The following is a 19,356-nucleotide window of genomic DNA, read 5'->3' on the forward strand; positions in this document are numbered from 1 at the left end:
AGGGCTCCTCAACCAGTCTGGTGGGGCAACATGTTAAAAACGACTGGCTTTGCCACAATGGAGCTTTCAAGGCCTGTTGAATTTTCATTGAGTGGATGTTTTCCAGTGGGTTGTTGTGGGTTTTATTGCTTATGGAAGAGGATGCCTCAACCAATTTCATTGGGACCATGGCCCTGCCAATGCCTTTATTTTGGTGGACAGGGCAAGCTGGAATGAGGCCCTATGCCAGGCCCCTTCTATATATAAATGACCCCTAATTTACGCTCATTGATGGAAATTTTACTCCGTTTCCTTTCTTTCCTCAAAAGAAACGGTCTTTCAGAGTCTGGACCTTTGAGATGAAAGGGTTTATTTTAATCTGAGACCGAGTGTACAGACAGACAGAATGCAAGCCAAGCCAAGTGGGTCTGTAGATTCGAACCAGGAAGTCTGTTCCATGTTCCCAGGCTTTCCTGGTCCTAATCTCCTCTGAGGGCTTCTTACAAGTGGCCCTCCCTGCTCCAGGGACACCATAGGCTCAGGGGACAGTGTTGTAGACTCTGTAGTCATCCTTTTGGGTGATGTGCAGCTTCCAAGGGAAGAGGTGCTTCTGGGAGGGGAGACCTTGGGCCTGCTTCACCATGAGCGCCACATCCTCGTCCGACAGCAGCCGCACCAGATCCCCCTGAGCATCCCGGTAATTCAGGGCGATGTCTTCCCTCTGGAACTCCCGCCTGGGTGGGAAAGATCAGGGTTAATAGAAGGTCCAGGGGCCTCGGGCTTAAGCCTAAGGGATACAGGGAAAGGGGGCTGAGGGCTTTTGAGAGCCAGGAGCTAAGAATCAGAAGAGATCAGAGCTTGACACAGACCTTATCATCTGTGTGGTCCAACCTCCCACTGTACAGATGGAGAAACTGAGACAGGGGAGAAGAGGCTTCCACAACAAATTAGTGGCACAGCCTGAAGTGCTCTGTGTATAAATGTGCAGAGTTAAGAACCATCGTGGGGAAGAGGAGTGGGTTTGGCCAGGCACAAGCCACAGAGGATAGAGCCCCCGAGAGCTATTATCTGTGTGAAGGCTGGGGGAGAACTCTATAAGGATTGGGACCATCTGATGTGGGGTGCACGTGACTGGTGACAGTAAAAACTGATACAACCATTCTATAGGTAACTTGACAAATGGGGTGGGAAGCCTAACAGACTTGCAAACACCTTGATTTCAAAATTCCACTTCTAGAAACTCATCCTGAGGGAAAATTGGGCAAGTCACCAAATATGAGAAGTACAGCATTATTCCTGGTAGTAAGGGGAGGATAATCTAAATGGCCAAGAAGGGGTGACTACATTGACTATGGTGCATCCCCGGCATGATACCGTGCAGCGAGCTGTCGTCATAGTTATGGGGTGGGAGTGGAGGTGTGCACTCAAGAAATCTAGATGTGCATCTAGTAATGAGAGGAGAAATATGTATATACATTTCACCTCTTTATACCTTTCTGTGATTTCTGACATTTTTTTTAATGATGAAAAGGAATTACTTTCATAGTCAGGAATAGAACAATTCCATTCTGCATGAATAAGCTGGATCTTGGGAGGTGGTGGTTCTCTGATGGCACAGGACCCAAGTCAAAGGTTTTTAGCTAGGAAGACTCTAGCTCTGGCTGCAAATCCACACTCGCAAGCTGTGTGACTCATCCAAGCCCCTGTATGTCGCTCTGCAGACCCCCACTCATCTCCGTCATGGGGATCTGGTGTCTGCCCTGCAGGGCCAGGCTGGGGTTAAAGCGGAGGCAAAACACCTCGCACCTCCATGCACTGTGTTCCTTTCTCTGTTTGCTCCCCCAGGGGGCTGGCCCACCACCTCCACCCCCTGCCATCTCCCACCTATCACCTCATAAGCTGCATCAGGTCCTTGAACAGAGGGGTGCTGCTGAGGTCTTCCTCCACCGCGATGTCCCTAGGGGAAAACGGGCAGTGGTGAGGGGGCATCAGGCCGGAAGGGGACCCAGGAACAATAAGGGCAGGATCACAATGGATCTTGACATCTTGTTACCGAGGTAAGGCTTATCTGGAGGGCAGTGTGAGCCACTGCAGGCTTTTAGTCGAGTGAGGGGAGACCTACTTTGGGTCTCAGAGCCCAGAGTGGGATGTAGGGGGTGGGGTGGGGGCACGAACTTGGTGGTGCTGATGGTGTCTTCGTAGTAGTAGCAGCGCAGCCAGTTGGTGGGGTCTTCCTCCTCCGGGAAGTCCTTGAGGATCTTCACGAATGACTGTGGGAAGATGCCCGTGGCTCCCCGGACAGTGCCCTGAGGAAGAAAGAAGGAGCTGCCCTCTTGGTGGGAGGAGAGGCAGCAGGGCTGAACCACTCCCCTCACCCAGGCCCCCTTATGATGATGCAGACAAGGTCGTATGCAGAGGTAGGAGAAAAAGTGACCAAGGTCGCCATCCTGTTCACCCCAAGAAGACTTATATTTCCATTCTAGAATAGGTCAAGATCTCTTTATCTGGAAAGTTCATTTCATCTAATTCAGTCATTCATTCACAGGCTTCATGAGCCCCAGGCACAGGGCAGGCTCTGGGACTCAGAATGGATGGCAGTCCTTGCCCTTCCGCTTGCAGCTATGTTATAACGGGTGACGCAGGGAAGCAGGTGAACTTTATGCTGAGCCAGTGGCCGGAGGCGTTAGGGAGGAACACAGATGGGGGACGGAGATGACATGGTGGCTCCCTTCACTCATTCATTCATTCATTCATTCATTCATTCATTCTGCGGACACCACAGAGCACCTGCTCTAGCCCCAATGGCCAGAAATCTCTCTCCAGCCCAGGCCAAGCCCAGCCACTGCCTGTGCTTTGCCCACATGTCCTCTTAATCCTCACAACCCTAGAGAAGACATATTATCCACATCCCATTTTGCAGACCCGTAAACTGAGGTCCAAAGTAATCCCCTCACCTTCCCCTAAAGCTGAGGCCAGAAGTGGGCCAACCGACTCACACAGAGAGCTTTTCAGAAAATAGGAAGGTAGCAAGCATTTCCTATTTCTGGAGCATTTCCCAGCAATACCCGACAGCTGTAAGAGCCTTAGTGTCCTGGGGCCTCTGGGTGGCTCAGTGGTTGAGGGTCTGCCTTCAGCTCAGATCGTGATCCCGAGTCCTGGGATCGAGTCCCACATTGGGCTCCATGCGGGGAGCCTGTTCTCCCTCTGCCTGTGTCTCTGCCTCTTTCTCTGTGTTTGTCATGAATAAATAAATAAAATCTAAAAAAAAAAAAAAAAAAAGGAGCCTTAGTGTCCCAGAACAAGTCAGTGAGACAGATGGTCCTGCGGCTCTCTAGCCCCTGGCCACCAGGGACCCTCCTCTCCCCTCGAGTCCCTCGAGATGGCTGTCCCCCATCTCCTTCAGACACCTCTTGCCTCAGAAGCCTCGACAAAAATGGAATTTTGTGTAGGAACAGCAGGACCCGATCCAAACGACTGGAACCAGAGCCAGGACCTCCCATCTCCACTCACTGAGTTAGTATGAGTCCCTGTAGGGGCCACACGCCAGGTGTGCATGGAGACAAAGCAAGGATCAAGACAGGCGTCTTATCTGACCTTCCCAGCAGATGGATGCATCTAGGCCCTCTATGGGCCAAGCCCCGCATAGCTGCGCCTGGGTCAGCCCTCCCAGGATGGCTATGAAGAAACTGCCAGCTATCTCCGTTTACGGAAAAGGAAACCACAGGGTTGAGCAAAGTTCCCAGAGATGCAAAGCTAGTTGAAAACAAGTAGGAAATGACACCAGACAGGCCGACTCCAGAGCTCAAGGTCGGCATCACTATCTTGTCTCACTGCCTTCAAGTTAAGGGACATCATCCCAGATGACACACCAGTGCGTCTTGGCTGCGGGTGATTTTGCGCCCCCCTCCCCCCGCCAGCCAAATGTCTGCAGATGTTTGATTATAAACTGCAGGGGTGCTACTGGCATCTAGTGAGCAGAGCCCGAGGTTGTGGCTAACCCCCCTACAATGCACAGGATTGCCCCACACCAAAGAACCATTTGGCCCCAAATGTCAACAGTGCCGTGGCTAAGAAACCCCAAGATAGACCAAGATATTAAATTCAACCGACTTGCCTAAAGCAACTGTTTGTTGGGGTCAGAACCAAAGGGAAGTGTGGTCTCCAGAATCTTCTGCCCCAGTCACACAACTGCCTCCCCATGGCTGTATTCCTCGGCTGCCCCCACCCAGCAGCTCTGATTCCCAGGACTATCTGCAGATGGCATCTCTTCCCTGAGCCATTCCCCACCCCTGCCCCCCCCTCTGGTCTCCTGCCACAACCAGACGCAAAACAACCTCACCTCCAACTTACCTCCAACCTCACCTGCATCCTCACCTGCACCTTCACCTCCAACTTCACCCCTATTCACACACCAACCTCATCCCCATCCTCACCTCCAACATCACCTCCAACCTCAGCCCCATCATCACTCCCAACCTCACCTCCAACCTTACTCCCATCCTCATCAACCTTACCCCATCGTCACCCAACCTCATCTGCAACCTCACCTGCATCCTCATCTGCATCTTCACCTTCAACCTCACCCCCGACCTCACCCCAACCTCATCCTCATCCTTACCTCCAACATCACCTCCAACATCACCTCTAACCTTACCCCCATCCTCACCTCCAGCCAGTCTTTATTGATCCGACTGAGAAGGATGATCACATCTCCAGCTTTGAAATTCAGCTCCAGTTTGCTGTTGCCAGTGAAGTCAAACAAGGCCTGGGAGAAGAGTGGAGCAGGGCAGGAGGGAGGAAGCATCCACTGAATTCCTACTAAAGTGCTTTGCATACTTCAGCGTCCCAGTTAACAGCTGAGGACACTGGCCCAGGAAGCATGACCGACTTGTCTGAGGCCACGCCATTTGTTAGTGGGGAAGCTTGGATTAGAACCCAGGTCTCGGGGATCCCTGGGTGGCTCAGCAGTTTAGCGTCTGCCTTTGGCCCAGGGCGCGATCCTGGAGTCCCGGGATCGAGTCTCACGTCGCGCTCCCGGCATGGAGCCTGCTTCTCCTTCTGCCTGTGTCTCTGCCTCTCTCTCTCTATGTCTATCATAAATAAATAAATAAATCTTAAAAAAAAAAAAAAAAAAAAAGAACCCAGGTCTCTCTGACTCCAGAATGGTGCTCCTTTCAGACCTGGTGGGATGAACACAGAGAGGCAAGGATCCAAACTCCCTGGGCCGAGCCCCTTCCTCAGCCCCCCAAGCCTTGGCGCAGGCTCCAGTGCTCCCATAAACCCAGGGCACAGACCACACTGTCTCTGCATGGGTGTCCCCAGGGAGCTGGGAGCTCCTTAAGGACAGGACCTGGTTCGAGTCATGTCTGATGCTTCAGTCCCCACAGTGGGGCTGGCCCGGAGGAGGCCAGGAAGGCTTGCTGAACGGATGGTGGATAGCTGTGTTCCCCCTGCCTCTGAGTACTCCCCACATCGCCTCCTGTCAGCTGGGTCCCCTTGGGACTGAGGCTGAGGCCCCTCCTCCCCGCAGCACCCAGTCCCAATCGTAGGCACACAGAGGGCGCCCTGTAGGAGAGCACAGTGGTGCAGGGTGGAGCCCAGAGGTGGGGTGGGAGGCCTGGCCCGCCGGGGGTACCTCTGCTCGTGGAGCTGCCATGCGGTCAAAGACGGCATCTTGGGGGGACTCGTTCTTGCTGTGGAGAGAGAAGGGAGGCCTATCAGTCCTCCCGGCCCCTCAGAGCCGGGCTCCCTGCTTCTGTGCCCAGAGAAGCCCCTCTTTAGGGGCAGGAGAGGATGTTAAAAATGCAGCTATGATTGCTCGTCTGGGCCATCATACTTACTCCCTGTTCCCATTGCCCCTGGGAGAGGGACCATATCCCCCTCTGTGGACCAGGAGGGACCGTATCCCTCCTCCACTTAGCGAGGAGGGGGGAGGAATATACACATCTGCTTAGCACCCTAGCTTATCAACCCTTTCACACCTGCTCTTCCTTCTACTCCTCACACTCAACCTCTAGTGTTTCCGCTAAGAAAATGGGCTGGAGAAGCACTCTGCATCAGGGCTCCAGGCACAGGGCTGCCTCTTGGCTCAGCTGGAATTGAGACCCTGCCTACCTGTATGTCCCGGGGACATGGCCAGGCATGGAGAGGACACTCGGAGGTACTGGCCTCAGGAAGGAGGGAGGATCTGGGAGGGAGGCCGGGGCTCAGGAGTACTGTCTCTGGAAATCTTAGCAGCAGTAACCCGGCCTTGGGAAGCCTAGCCATATTTCAGTGGTTTGGGTTTTCTGTGATTGGAAAGACCCTTAGGAAGGAGCTGGGTGGGAACGGTGGGCTCTTTAGAATCTGAGAGGAAGCAGCATCCTCGGGGGCCAGTGTGACACACCAGGAGTCACAGCCAGCCCCATGGAACTGCAACTGAGGCTGGGCACAGGGCATCCCAGGAGATACTCTGGAAGCATCTGCGGAGAGAACAGCTCCTCCTTTCCTCCCCCTCAGCTCTCTCCAGGCACCCCAAGGCCTGAGGTACCCCCAGTGGGTGCTGTGCCACCAAATATCCCCATCAGTGGCCCAGCCCCTGTCCTCCATCCTCATCGTCACACACATGAGAAGGCACCCACCTTCTATCCCTCCAGGCCCTGTGCTTGGTTTTCCAAGCTCATCTAACAAGCAGAACCTCCTGGGGTGTTCAGGGATCAAAGTGATCTCTAGGAAAAGAAGCGTCTTTGCAGGGGCGGAGGACATCTGGGACAGAGCACCTGGTTAGGGACACCTTCTGTGCATGTGGCCCACAGAAGCACAGGGGCTGGTCACTTACACCTTCCGGGTGCGCGGCCGGAGCCGGCGCAGCGCCTGGGGCACCTGCTCCGAGTCATAGGGCGACTGGTAGAAGAAGATCCGGACGTCCTCGTCCATCAGCACCCAGATGGGCAGGCTGAGGAGGCTCTGCATTTGGGAGAGGAGGCAGGAGCAGGGTGGTCAACAGAAAGGTCTGGACATCCTGACCCATCTGCTCCATTCCCATGTCCCATGCTGGTCCCTCCCTCTCTCTCTCGTAATAAAGCTCTCTGCCTGATCACAGACGCAAGACAGTATTTCTCTTCACACAAGAGAGGCAACATCTCATGAGCTTTCCCCCGGGTGCGAGGTCAGGAGGGGACCAACCGGCTTGAGAACACTTCATTTGGAAAAGACCTAAAAGCCTCCAGACCTAACACTGATGGTGACGGCAGGTAAAGTGACGTGGTGGTGACTATGCAGGCACCGCACTGAGTGCCACCCCATGTGACCTCACTCCGTCTCACAACAACCTCAAAGTTGGTGTGAGAGAGGTTAGGGGACCTGCCTGAGGCCACCTGGCCCAGCAGGTGACAGAGCTGGGCCACCTAGAGCCATCTGTCACCAGGGCCCATCCCCCAGTGAAAAATGAGACAATAGTAGGAGGAAGGATACTTCAAATAACTCAAATCAACAACAGTTGGTGACATTACAGCCTAAAAAATGCTTTCTGATTGACACCTTATCTCATGTCACAGTTGGGGAAACTGAGGCTCAAAAGGGCAAAGTACCTGACCCGCTTGGCAGAGCTAAGAAGCAGTGAAGCCGGGACCCTCACTCAGTGTGATGCTGGTTACTCCCACCACAGGGCAAAGATCCGCAGACCGTGAGGATGCAGAGTAGCCGGGCCCCCGCAGGGTCATCCCCCGCAGCTGCACAGCGCAAAGGTCCCCAGGGGTACCATGGTTGCCTTTGGGTGCTATGGCTCCAGAGGCACGCAGACCCCCCTCCCCTTGGAGAATCCCACGGAGGCGGCAGGACCGGGAGGGGCCCAGAGGTCCATCTCGGAGGAACTGGGAATGTAGAGCCTGGAAAGGACAGGGCTGATATCTGGGGAGGGTGGGGAGGCGGCCCATAGATGGGCTTCAGGGGACAGACCCTGAGCCAGTGGGTGGCCTTGGGCAAGCGTAATTAAGGGGAGGATGACAATAGTGTCTGCCTTGCGGAATGGCGTGAGGCTTAAAGGAGCGATTCGTGCACAGCACTTAGAACACTCCGGGCGTCTAGCGGGGCCCCTGCGGAGTTGGGATCATCCGCCTTCGCTGTCACTTTCATTACAACGTAGCGTGGGGGTGAAATCTGGCTCTGGAGTCACAGAGCCACGAGTTCAAGTCTCCGCCCTCCTGTCTAGCCGCTCTATGACATGGAGTGGGTGGCCCCACCTCTCCGTACCTCCACGTCCCCTTGTGAAGAATGATAACAGTATCTAACTCACAAGGTATTGATGGAAATAAATAAGCCTATTTGTGTATCCGACAAACGTATAGCAAGAGGCTCCTGGCTGCCGGTCCAAGCACCCCACACCTTTCCAGGCAGGTGCAGGCGTCATCATCACATGACCCATATTCTCCGTGAGGACAGTGGTGAGACCAGTGGGTGGAAGCTACAGGGAATCTGGTCTTTCTAATCGCCGTGCAACAGGGTGCGGACAGGGAAGAGTGGTGGTGAGTTCCCCGTCCCCGAATGTTTCAAGCATAGGCTGGGGTTAGCCAGAGCACAGAGGCCTGCAGTGATTGAGTCCTGGGCTTTGAGGAACCGAATCAGACAGAGAGGCAGAGGTGGGATCCTCCAGGCTGCTGGTGGCTGAGCCCCGGGTGGGACGAAGAGCCCAAGCTCTACAGCCTCATCCCTCTCTGTGGAGCTCCCCGCTCCCCTGGCCCTGCAGGAGGGGACAGGAGCCTCCAGCCGCCCTGGAGCAGCCATCACAGTGCACCCCCCCAGCCCCTCCGCAGCCTAGGGGCTTCCCACTGCCCCTCCTGTGGGCTCAGAGCAGGTTTCCTGAACCGACCACTCCCCTCCTGCCTCCCACCTCCTCTGCCCTCCTGCTGCTCATTCCGCCAGGGGTTACCATCTCTCGAAGTCTGGAAGCTCCCAACATCACTCCCCTCCCATGAGACCAGAGAGCAGAGCGCACTGCCCCATTTCATAGGTGAGGAAACCAAGGCCGAGAGAGCATGAGCAACTTGCCTCAAGTCACCCAAATAGTCAATGTCAGAGCAAAGACTGAAGACTCCTAGCTCTGTGACCTTCAGCCAGGAGAGTAGAAGAGGAGGGGGCTCTTCTACTCTTCTGTAGGAAGGAGTTAGGCTGTTAGGGTGCCTCTGTGCTATGGGGAGAGCTTCCTTCTCCAGTTTCTTAAGGTTGCCACCAAGCCATGGCTTGGATGCCTCTGGTGACAGGGTGCTCACCACCTCATGAGGACCACTGGCCCTTTCTTGCATGGTCCTGATTGATAGAAGGCTTTTCCTGACTAGCCTGGTCTCTGCCTTCAGGGTGCCTCTTTCTTTGTGCTCCCATATCCTGGGGATGCAGACAGTTTACAGGTCGGGAAATACCCAGGGGCACCCGGGCAAGGCCCACAAATGCAACCAAATCATCCCATGCATTGGCAAGGGAGAGCCTTTCTCCAGTTGGTATAAAGGCCCTGCGTGAGAGAGCTGGGGCCCTGGCCCGTCATGCCCCTGTTACATAGGTCACAGCTTTGTGATTTCGTGACCCACTTGTCAGAGTCCCCACAGGGCAGATATCAGATCCTCGGCATCAGAACATCCGGCACAGACAGCAGACTTGTCCATTCAGAGTGTGGTTCCTTGCGCCTTCTCCACTGCTTCCGCCCCACCCCCAACAGCCCCAACATCCTGTTTCCCTCCCCAATCTCTTTAAGGATTGAAGATGGGGGCCATCAGAGCAGGAGAACGGGCCCCCAGGCCAGGCTCATGGACGGCACATGGGCTGCTTCCCCCTCCAGACCCTGCCAGGGGCCCTCCCAGGGGTCCTCCCAGGCGCCAGGGTGACACGGCCCTGCTGTTACCTTCATGTAGGCATTGAGGGCAGGTATCCGCATCTCCGCAATCTCCTGTTTCACACCCACATAGACTTTGGCTGCAGAAATGCAAAGAGCTGCCCTGAGAGCCTGGCCCAAGACCATGGTCTCTGGGCTCCAAGCCACCCACCTGGGCCAGGAATCTTCCCTGCTGGCTCCGCAGAGCTGAGGGGGCCACTCCAGCCACCCCACCTTTCAACTTGAATTCTCTCAATTGTCCTGTCACCAGGGGATATTTTTCTTGTCATATTTATTTATTGCCCATATCTCTACACACACACACACACACACACACACACACACACACTCAGGATTCTTGGCTCCAAGAGAAAAGGAGCTTTGCCTTGCTCACAGCTATATCCCGCACCTAGGATGGGGGTCCTCATCCCCAGCTGCACATGTAAGTCACCTGGGCAGCATGTAAAAATCTCATTGTGTAGGACCCAGAATAATTAAATCAGAATCTCTGGGGGTGGGACTCGGGCATCAGAATTCTTTCAACCTCAAAGTACTTCTAATATGCCCCCCGAGGTTAGGAACCAAGGCCCTAGAAAAATGCCCCAATCCATCAATATTTGTTGAGTAGATGGATGCATCATTGCTCAAAAGCAAGGCAGTGTGTTCGGGGGTGGGGGTGGAGGGACAAAAGGAAACATGATGGCTGACCCACGACAAATGTCGTCCCCAGGAGCCTTAGGTGGGGGCCTTGGTAGAACCGCCCACCCAAAGCATCCCCACCAGAAGACAAATGCCTGGCTCCTGTTGTCTGTGAGATGGGCAGGGGCTGGTGCCCGGCAGGGGTAGGAGGGCAGTGTCTGAGGTCTGGGGGAGGGAGGCATTTGGGATGAAACAGCCACAAGAGAGCCGTTAAGATCAGAGGTCAGATTATCTGGTAGTGGGGAGGGTATTGAGAGGGAGGAGAGAGCGGAAGATGGCACCGTTGAGGAGGCCCAAGAACCTTCCAAGGAGCACAGAGAGGGCCGAGAGGGAGGAAGAGAACCCGGAGGAGGTCCCGGAGAGCTTCCCAGAGGAAGAAGCAGGACAGTGAAGGTGAGGCCGGGCTGTGCCCACAGAAGTCCAAGTTAACAATAGGTCAGGGGTCACCTCCCCAGGGGGAGCACAGTGGGGGGCAGTGGGAGCTGAAACCAAGCTGGCGGGTGAGCAGGGGATGGAGGGGGAAGGGGAAAAGTGAGTGAGATTTTGAGGGCTTTCGGGGCCCAAGGGGGCTGCAGCAGGAACACCTCCTTGTGGCACATGCTTGTCCAAAGACAGGAGGACTGAGGCTGTGGGAGAGCCTGGCGGAGTCAATTAATAAGGAGAAGGCAAGTGTACAGGAGGCGGAGGAGAGGCCATCAGGGGAAAGCCAGGGGGAGGGGGGCAAAGCCCCAACGGGAGACTAAGAGCAGGAAGGTCCCCTGTCCCCTGCAGCCCGCAGACAGGGAAGGGGCAGGTGCAAGCGCAAGTGGCTGGGGAGGAGCACAAGAGAAGCCAGGAGCTCCTGGGGGGCAGCTTCAGCGCCTCCGTGGGGCTGCTTGCAGGCCTCAGTGGGAACAGAGAGAGAGCAAGCCGGAGGTAGGGTGTGGAGCTTACAGAAGGAAAGGACAGGAGGTGTCTCTGCTGTGTGTGGCAAGGGTGCCTGTATGCGGCCTGCAGGGTGTGGGGGGCACCCCGAGACTACCCCGTGTACCCGGCACCCCACGCTACTGCAGGGCTCATGAGTGCAGGTGTCGAGGAGCTACAGACCTGGGCCGACCTGAGGTGCATGTTTGGGCTGAGCTGGGAGAGAGCCCAGGAGGCAAGGGGTGAGGGGACTGTCCAATGCCCACGGTGTCCCAGCAGACCAGGGAAGGGAGGGGCATGGGGAACTGCCCAAGCTGGGGCGGCTCTAGACAGGGCTGGAGGGGGTGCTGGAGACCAGTCGGCGTGGTGAACGAGGGATGGACGGCCAAAACAGGGTGGCTGTCACCATCACTGGTCCCCCGTGACCAGGAGGTCAAGGGCCGCAAGGCTAGAGGAGGCAGCCCGTGACAGCCAGAGGGGCCACAGACTAACTGGTTGGCATGGAGGCAGACATGGAGTGACCACCAGGGGCAGCAGAGCCAAAGGGAGAGGCCCGGGGTGTGGGGGGCACGCAGCTCTGTCGAGGGGCAGGGCGCCCAGCTCCCCGGGCCGTGGACTCCCCACCTGGGAGCGTGGGCAGGCTGCAGGTGAAGGGGTTGCTCTTGTTCTCCGGCCCAAACCGCTCCTCCAGCTTGCTCTGCAAGGCGTGGAACTGGCGGTAGCGGCGGTAGATGAGGTACTTGGATCCCCCTTTGGTCTTCACCTCGATGACGAAAACCTAAGGAGGACACAGGCCAGAGTATAGGGAGGCCAGGGACCGATGAGGGTGCGGGGGGTCGAAGGTCCTAGGATTAGAGTAGTGGTTCTCTGCCTCGGTTCTCCCCTGGGAGCCAGGCACTGCCCTGGGGTGGGGGCTGACCTGGGCTGTGCCCAGCAGCCCCCCTGGGCTCGGTCCACCGAGGCCAGCTTCAGCCCTGTCCCCCAAGGCCAGATGCACCCCCGCCCCCCAGGCCAGCTGCACTCCTGCCCCCCAAGCCTGCTGCACTCCCACTAAGCTGGAATCATCAAATGTGTCCCAAGATATTTACCCCCATATATTCCCTGGAGGCTGAAATCGCCCCATTTGAGAACCACTGGGATGGACGGTAAGGGGGTAAGAGAGCTGGAGGTTCAGAGGTCAGAAGCCAAGGTCAGGGATGTGTCTTACAAAATAGCTGGTGAAGCCCCTCTTCTCCTCGATGTCGGCGATGTTGGCCGAGATGGCGACGTCGTCGGGAAGCTGTTCAAAGTCGCTGAGAGGCGGGAGGGAAAGAAAGCCCGGTTACCACCTGACAGGCGCGCTGGGCAAAAGGGTGCAGGCGTGAACCAAGGGTGCGGCCGGCATTCCTTGGTCAACACCCCTTAGGTGCCAGGCCAGGACACGGGCCACACCCTGAGAGTGAAGGCCCTGCAGATGGGGCCCTATGGCAGCAGCCGTGTTACAGTCCAGCAAATGGCTTGGTGGCTGCGTTGTCATCCAGGAGCAGCTCGTCAGGGAACGTCCTCTGTGTCACACCCTGGCCAGGGCCCTGGGTCACAAAGTTAGCAGGTGCCCCACAGAGAGTGGTTCATTGTGCCTAGGCCGGGGACGTCCTTGCAGAGGAGGCGGCGTCTGAACCGAGTCTACAAGGTGGAAGGGGAATCCACCAAGCAGGCCCGAGGGGGCAGGAGGGAGGCCTTCCAGGCAGTGGGAACAGCATGTGCTGGGGCTTCAGGGTGTGAGGAGTGGGCTCGGGTCTAGTGTGACTGGAGTTAGTGGGGATCAGAGATTGAAAGGCAGGTGGGGGCAGGCTGAGGAGGGTCTCCAGTGCTGAGCTAAGTAACTCCCGTGGGCAGCCGGGAGCATAGGCTTCAGAAGAGAGTAAAAATAGTGCAATCCCGGGGTGCCTCGGGGGGCTCAGTCCGTGAAGCATCTGCCCACGGCTGAGGTCATGATCCCGGGGTCCTGGGATCCAGTCCCGCATCGGGCTCCCTGCTCCGCATGGAGCCTGCTTCTCCCTCTGCCTCTGCCCCTTCCTGTTCCTACTCTCTCTCTGTCTCTCAAATAAGTAAATAAAATGTTAAATAAAAAAAAAAAAAAAAAAAAAGCACGAAACAACAATAGGATCGCAGCTTTAGGAGGCCAGCCCAGGCAGCTGTGTGGAGACAGAAGGGAACACAGAGACGAAAGGGGCAGAGAAGCATTGCGAGGCCCCAGAGGGGTACAGCCGAAAGATGGGGGGGGGGGCGAGCCAGGCAGCAGGGACAGGAGACAACAGACGTGGGGACACAACCCTTGGTGGACACTGTTTCACTGTGGTGTCCCCTGCTTCTTCCTGCTAATCAAGCTCCATGTTCTCCAGGTGGCAATGTGCCTGGCCTCAAGGTGATGGGCCGTGATCAGTCTGAACCAAACCTAATCATCTCGGTTCTATTTCCCAGCCTCCCCTGCAGCTATAGGACCAGCCATGTGCCCAGTCCTGGCCGATGAGACCTAAGAGGAATTCTGGTGCAGGGGCCTCTCCAGGAGCATTTATTTTCCTGATCCAGAGGGACAGACAGGCCAGCAGGGTTTCCTCTCCTTCCCCCTTCTGCCTACCTTGAAAGCAGGTGTGCCGTCCGGACCCACAGCAGCCATATTGCACCCATGAGGCAAAAGACATGAGGAATACCAAAGGAATCTCTGGGATTCTGGTCCTGGGTTCTCTGGCCTACGTCTGGACTTCTTGTTATGTGGGAAAAAAATGAGCCCACTTGTTTAAACTCTGTGGGTTCCTCTGTGCCTCGAAGCCTTATACATTCCCAACAGGCATGCTACTGGTTTGTGAGTCATCCCTGAATGACGGCCAGCAGGGTCTGGGGACTGTTTGGATATGGAGGTGAAAGGAAGGGCAGTGTCAAGAGTGACACCTACATGTCACCCACATTCTGACCAGGATGGGTGGGCAGGAAGTAGAGCTGATGGACTGAGCACCCTAATGTAAGGCCCTTGGGACCTGGGGTCGAGGTCTGGCCAGATCTCGTGTGGCTCTAGAGCTCAGTCCAGGGCAGCCCGGTGAGGGGCTGGGGGTGGATCCCCGCTAGAGGTAACCATGTGCCTGTGACGTGTGGTAAAGACCTCGGCGCCCTCCGCCCCCCCCCCCTCCGACCCAAAGAGCAATTTGCGAGCAGAGGGGGCTGAGAGGTGGAGGACGACGAGAAAACACAGCCAAGGAGACAGAGAAAGAGCAGCCAGCAGCAGCTGGCCCCAGGCAGCTGGGGGGTGGGGGGGGGGGGTGCTACCTGGAGCCGCACATGCAGTCCCCCAGGCCTGGGCTGCGTGGGACCTCGGGCTAACCTCAGGCCGCTGGCAGCTGCCACTGGCAGGAGTGACTCAGGGTGGCAGTGGGCCGGCAGAGGAAATCCCCACGGCTTCCCGAGCAGCTTGGTGGCCGCTGGCAGCCTCCCCACTCGCTTTCCCCACATTACCCCGTGGCAACACCCTTGGGAGAAACTTCCTCCTCCCCTCTCTCCCCGGAGGCTCTGCACCTCGTGGGTATTTCATCTGCAATAGGATGAGTGGGGAGCGGCCAGGAAGGAACCAGGCATAGAAACGGCCCCGGGCAGGGAATTGGCCAGATTGGGTAAGAACCCCACTTCACGGTTTCCTGAGTGTGCGCTGGGCAGCAGATGCTCTTCTGGCACTTTTTTACAGACAGGGAAACCGAGGCACAGAGTGGTTACAGAACCTGCCCAAGTACATCGAGAAGCTGGGATTCGAGCCTAAGCAGAATTTTACTGCCAAACACGGCCACACAGCTCTTAGTCTGTTGCCCCAACAACTCACTGAATGCACGTAAATAAATCCCAACACCTCCTGCAGCCTCAGGGAATCTGGAGTAATAGTAATAATAATAATAATAGCAGCAGCAACCCTTGTTAGCACCTAGGGTAGCTCACACACTGTTCTAAGCACAGTAGGTGGCGGCTCTGCCCTCCTGGGTCTCACAGCTGAGCGAAGGAGCTTCACATCATTTCAAAGGTCAGGGAGGCTGTGGAGGAAAAGCTATCCCAGAGCCCGGCCGTTTCTATATCCCCCCACCCTGAGAAGGAGGAGTAGAGGGCAAGAGAGAGCTTGGCAAGCAGGTACTTCAAAGATGGGGCTTCCGTCCACCAGAGAGAAAAGCAGGGTGCTGTGTACGTCGGAGGGCACGGCTCACTCAGAAGGCGGGTGGCCAGGGAGGGCTTCCCGGAGGAAGTGGGGCCGCATGAGCGGGAGGAGCAGAGAGGAACTGGCTAGAGGACGACAGGAGCACGGGAAACTGAGTGCAAAGGCTCTAGCCCTGCAAGAGGGGGCAAGTTCAAGGAACCTCGGGGCCAGGGCAGTCTGAGCGCAGCTGGCACACAGAGAGAGGCAGAAAGTTACGAGAGACACAGGCAGGGCCCATCATGAAGGCCTTGCATCTTGCCTCGGGTCGGGGGGCAAAGGAGGGTTACCCTGGGATGGCAGGGGCAGGCTTATGTGTAGGGGAGGGGGTAGGGGGGCATGAGTGGAAGATGAAATCCCAAATCCCTGCTTTGCCATTGCCAGTGGAGACCTGGGTTAGACCCCCACCCCCATCTGTGCCCTGGCTCCCCCTTCCCTCTGTAAAGAGACAGGGGACCATAGGAGTGTTTACATCCCTGGAGTTCTCATTGGTAACAAGCCCGGCCCGAGAGGCCCCATGAGAGCAGGGGGCACCAGGGGGCACCCCTGGTGCCCAGAACAGCAGCAGATACATAGCAGGTGCTCAGTGCAGGGCCACTCCCTGTGTCACAGCAAGTCCTCTAGCGGTGAGCGAGCGTGGGAATGGCCTGGCTGCCAGACGGGGGCTGAGCCACGAAACTGCTGCACCAGGGCCGAGGCAGGGGTGCAGCAAACCCACAGGAAGCCCCCCTAGAGGAGCCACTCCCCTGGCGATGTCAGCCAGGACCCCTCAGAGCCAAAACCCGCTCCGGGCCTTCTGGGGCCGGGATGCCCTGGGCTCATACGGACTTGGACTTGGATGCGTGTTATTCATGCAAAGTCTGCTTTGGGGAGCCTGGATGGGAGAAGCTGAGGCCTGGAAAGATCCTCAGGGCACAGCTAGGTCAGTTTTTGTAACTCCTGCACACACCAGGCGTTCAATACATGTTTGTTGGAACCAGACTCACTACCCCAAAGCAGTCCTTTCCAACTTTGGACATCTCGGGTCTTAGAAAGGCCTGCTATGCCCTCGCCCTCCCTTTCCGTCCTCTGCTCTGGCCTCAAGCAGAGCACATCCAGGGCACCTGAGGGGCAGGGAAGCCAGTGACCCCAGAACCTGGTTCCACGGCCCCAGGAAGGGAAGCAGGAGGGCGCCTCTTCCTCCTCCTCTGAGGGGCAAGGGTGGCTGCAAAGAAGCAAGGAGTGCGAGGGAAGGAGCGCACCGTCGGAGGGCGGGGGACGGGCTCTGGCGGGTTCACGCATTCTGACACATGTCCCTGAGTAACAGGAAGTGCCACGAGCTTCACACAGTGGCTACTTCCCATGTGTGCCGGTGTTGGGCCGAGGCTCATGGAGAACCTGTGGGGAAGAGGGGCTGGAAGCTGGTGGGACAGCCCGAGTCCCGGCCCTGCCCTCGGCTCACCAAGGCCCTTCTCCGTCCACCCTCTGAGCATCTCTCCTGTGGCTTCTCCCTCGACACACACATGCTGACAAGCTTTCCTCTGACCTTCGACCTTTGGAAATTCCACCTGCAGCCCCAGACTCCACCGAGGACCCTCAGCTGCCCACTTTGACCTAAGCCAGCCTGGCCCATCTCTGGCGATGCTCGGAGTCACCTCCACACAGTGAGCATGCCCTTTTGCTGAGGTCATCTGCTGTTCCAGGCCAGGGCAGAGCCAAGCCCCGCGTCCTCAGGTCCCCCACAGCTCAGGGTGCAGCCTCGCTGGGAGACGAGGGGAGGCCCTGGCGAGGCTGTGCTGCACAGGCCCCAGAGGAGGCGCTTTATCCTCCTTGGCCCTCCTTGTCCTCATCCGCACAGGGTTGGACTAGAGGGATCTGAGCACATTCTCCAGCTCAAGGATCCATCCATTCACTGATTCACTCATTTGTCAGCACTTCTAGAGCCTTGGGCCCGGACTGGTGGTGTTCTATGTGCTGGGATACAGCAGTGATCATGCACCACCACGGGGCCTGCTAATGGGGGAGCCAGTGATACAGAAAACAAAGGAGCGAGTACAGAATATTATGCAAGTGGTATAAGGACTCTGCAGAAAAAGGAAACGGGGCAAGCGGTCAGAGAGCAATGCAGGGGCTTGTAAGGGAAGGCCTTTGACATGTGAACCAGGCCCTGGATAAAGAGGAAGAAGCCAGGTTCTGTGATTCTGTTTGAACAGAAGATAGAAAGCCATCGCTGACCACAATGTGAGGCAGCGAGCCCAGCCTGGGACCCGGGACACCTGTCCAGACTCTACACCCACTCCTGTGAGGCCCTGGGAAAGTCACTTCCCCTCTCTGAGCCTCAGCGTCTTCATCTGTGCCTGAGGGAAGTGAGCCACAACTGGAAGCTTCCTTCAAACACTTCTAAGAATCTGCATTTCTGAGCATTCGGGTTCTGACTCAGCTCCAGCCTCTTGGCTTTTGACCTCAGTAAGGGTCTGTAGGAGGGTGGGCCTCTGTCCCCCACGGCCTGCCGGCCTGCCGGGAACAGGGAAGAGGCCCAAGGAGGGCACTGCCCCTGCACTCACCTCTCAGCCCGCAGCTGCTGGGCCAGGGCCATGGCCGCCAGTGCTCCCGGGGAGTGGGTGGCAAGAGTCTCACCCAGCCAGGCCCAGGCCGAGTTGACTCTCGCTCACCTCTGGCCACCCTGCGCATCTGCTGTGGTCCCAGGAGTCCCCAGGAGCCGCCCCTGGGGAGGCCCCACCCCTGCCTGGCTCATTTAGAAGAGGCTCCTCCTCTGGGCTCTCTAGGTCTAGCCCAAGGCCCACACTTCCTCTTCCCCACCTCCCAGCTGCACTGCAGTTGGGGAAGTGCCCACCCTTGGACTCTGGGTTTGCAGGAATCCACTGACCCAGGGGCTTTGAGGACTTCCTTGATGGGATTTCTTGGTGCCAGGACGCCACTGGGCAGCAGAGAGCTCCATTCCAGCAGAGACAGCGTCCCCAGGAGCTGGCTCAGCCACCAAGGGGCCTCCAGAACTTGGAAAGTCACTTCTCATCCTCTGGCCCATCAGGCCCCACCCTCTCACCCTCACTGCCAAGGCTTTGCCCAAACTGTTCCCTAGGCCGGGAGTGCTGGCTTCCACCTTGCCTGCCATCCCACAGGCCCTGGGGCAAATGCCACCTCCCCCAGGAAGCCTCCCTGGTTTCCCCAACAGAGTCAGCACTCGGTTACCTCCATCGTGTAGGGTGTGAGTGTCAGTTTATGCTTCTGTCTTGCCCTTCCCCGGGAGCTCTCGCCTATGCTTTCCTCATCCCTAGATCCCAGGCCTGGCGCAGGCAGCCAGTCCTCCCTAAATCTGCCAACCACAGTGAGCTTTACATGGCAAACCTGAGCACATATTTTCCTGCTTAAACTCTTCAACTGCTTCGCCTGGCCCTTAAGGAAGAAGTCCAAACCCCTGGTCCTGCCTCCAAAGCTCTGAGGGCCTCACCAGCTTGCCCGGTCCCCTCCCCTTCCCACACTCCCACACTGGAGCATCTGGAGTGTTCCAAGGTGCCTGCCCTCTGGCCTTTATGCATGCTCTTCCCCCGCTGGAATGTTCTTCTCTGCCTCCTTTAGAACTTGGCTTGGAAGTCACCCCGTTAGCGAGGATTTCCCTGGCCCCTCACCTAAATAAAGTCCCTCTCTATCATGTCCTCCTCCACATCCCTGGGCTTTTACTTCAGAGCATTGGAAACTCTTGCAATTTCATGTTTGCTGTGTGCTTTTATATTTA

The 19,356-nt window shown here is 56.9% G+C and overlaps 1 protein-coding gene across 2 annotated transcripts; it reads right to left on the reverse strand.

The window, feature by feature from the left end:
* Positions 1-332: 332 nt before the first annotated feature.
* NCF4 (neutrophil cytosolic factor 4) lies at positions 333-18,318 on the reverse strand. 2 transcript variants are annotated; one of them, XM_041754297.1, is made up of 10 exons: positions 18,167-18,318; positions 12,627-12,711; positions 12,044-12,197; positions 9,848-9,918; positions 6,797-6,924; positions 5,615-5,672; positions 4,646-4,744; positions 2,155-2,285; positions 1,871-1,936; positions 333-713 (listed from the first exon to the last, which is right to left on the reverse strand). In XM_041754297.1, the coding sequence occupies exons 1-10, from the start codon at positions 18,196-18,198 to the stop codon at positions 518-520; spliced, it is 1,020 nt and encodes a 339-aa protein (XP_041610231.1). In that variant the 5' UTR covers positions 18,199-18,318; the 3' UTR covers positions 333-517. The 2 variants fall into 2 exon arrangements, with proteins under 2 accessions (XP_041610231.1, XP_041610232.1); XM_041754298.1 differs by having other exon boundaries at positions 597-713; positions 1,864-1,936.
* Between the last annotated feature and the right edge of the window lie 1,038 nt (positions 18,319-19,356).

This window comes from Vulpes lagopus, chromosome 5 (genome assembly GCF_018345385.1).
Source record: "Vulpes lagopus strain Blue_001 chromosome 5, ASM1834538v1, whole genome shotgun sequence".
NCBI lineage: Eukaryota > Metazoa > Chordata > Mammalia > Carnivora > Canidae > Vulpes > Vulpes lagopus.

Bases quoted from the DNA above. Each gene is read 5' to 3' on its own strand.
- NCF4 (XM_041754297.1), bottom strand. From the start codon at position 18,198: ATGGCCCTGGCCCAGCAGCTGCGGGCTGAGAG. The intron at 9,919-12,043 runs GTGGGGAGTCCA...GCATTTCTGCAG, and splicing joins CAGCCTGCCCACGCTCCCAG to CCAAAGTCTATGTGGGTGTG. The intron at 2,286-4,645 runs GTGAGGATGGGG...TTTCTTCCTCAG, and splicing joins TCAATAAAGACTGGCTGGAG to GGCACTGTCCGGGGAGCCAC.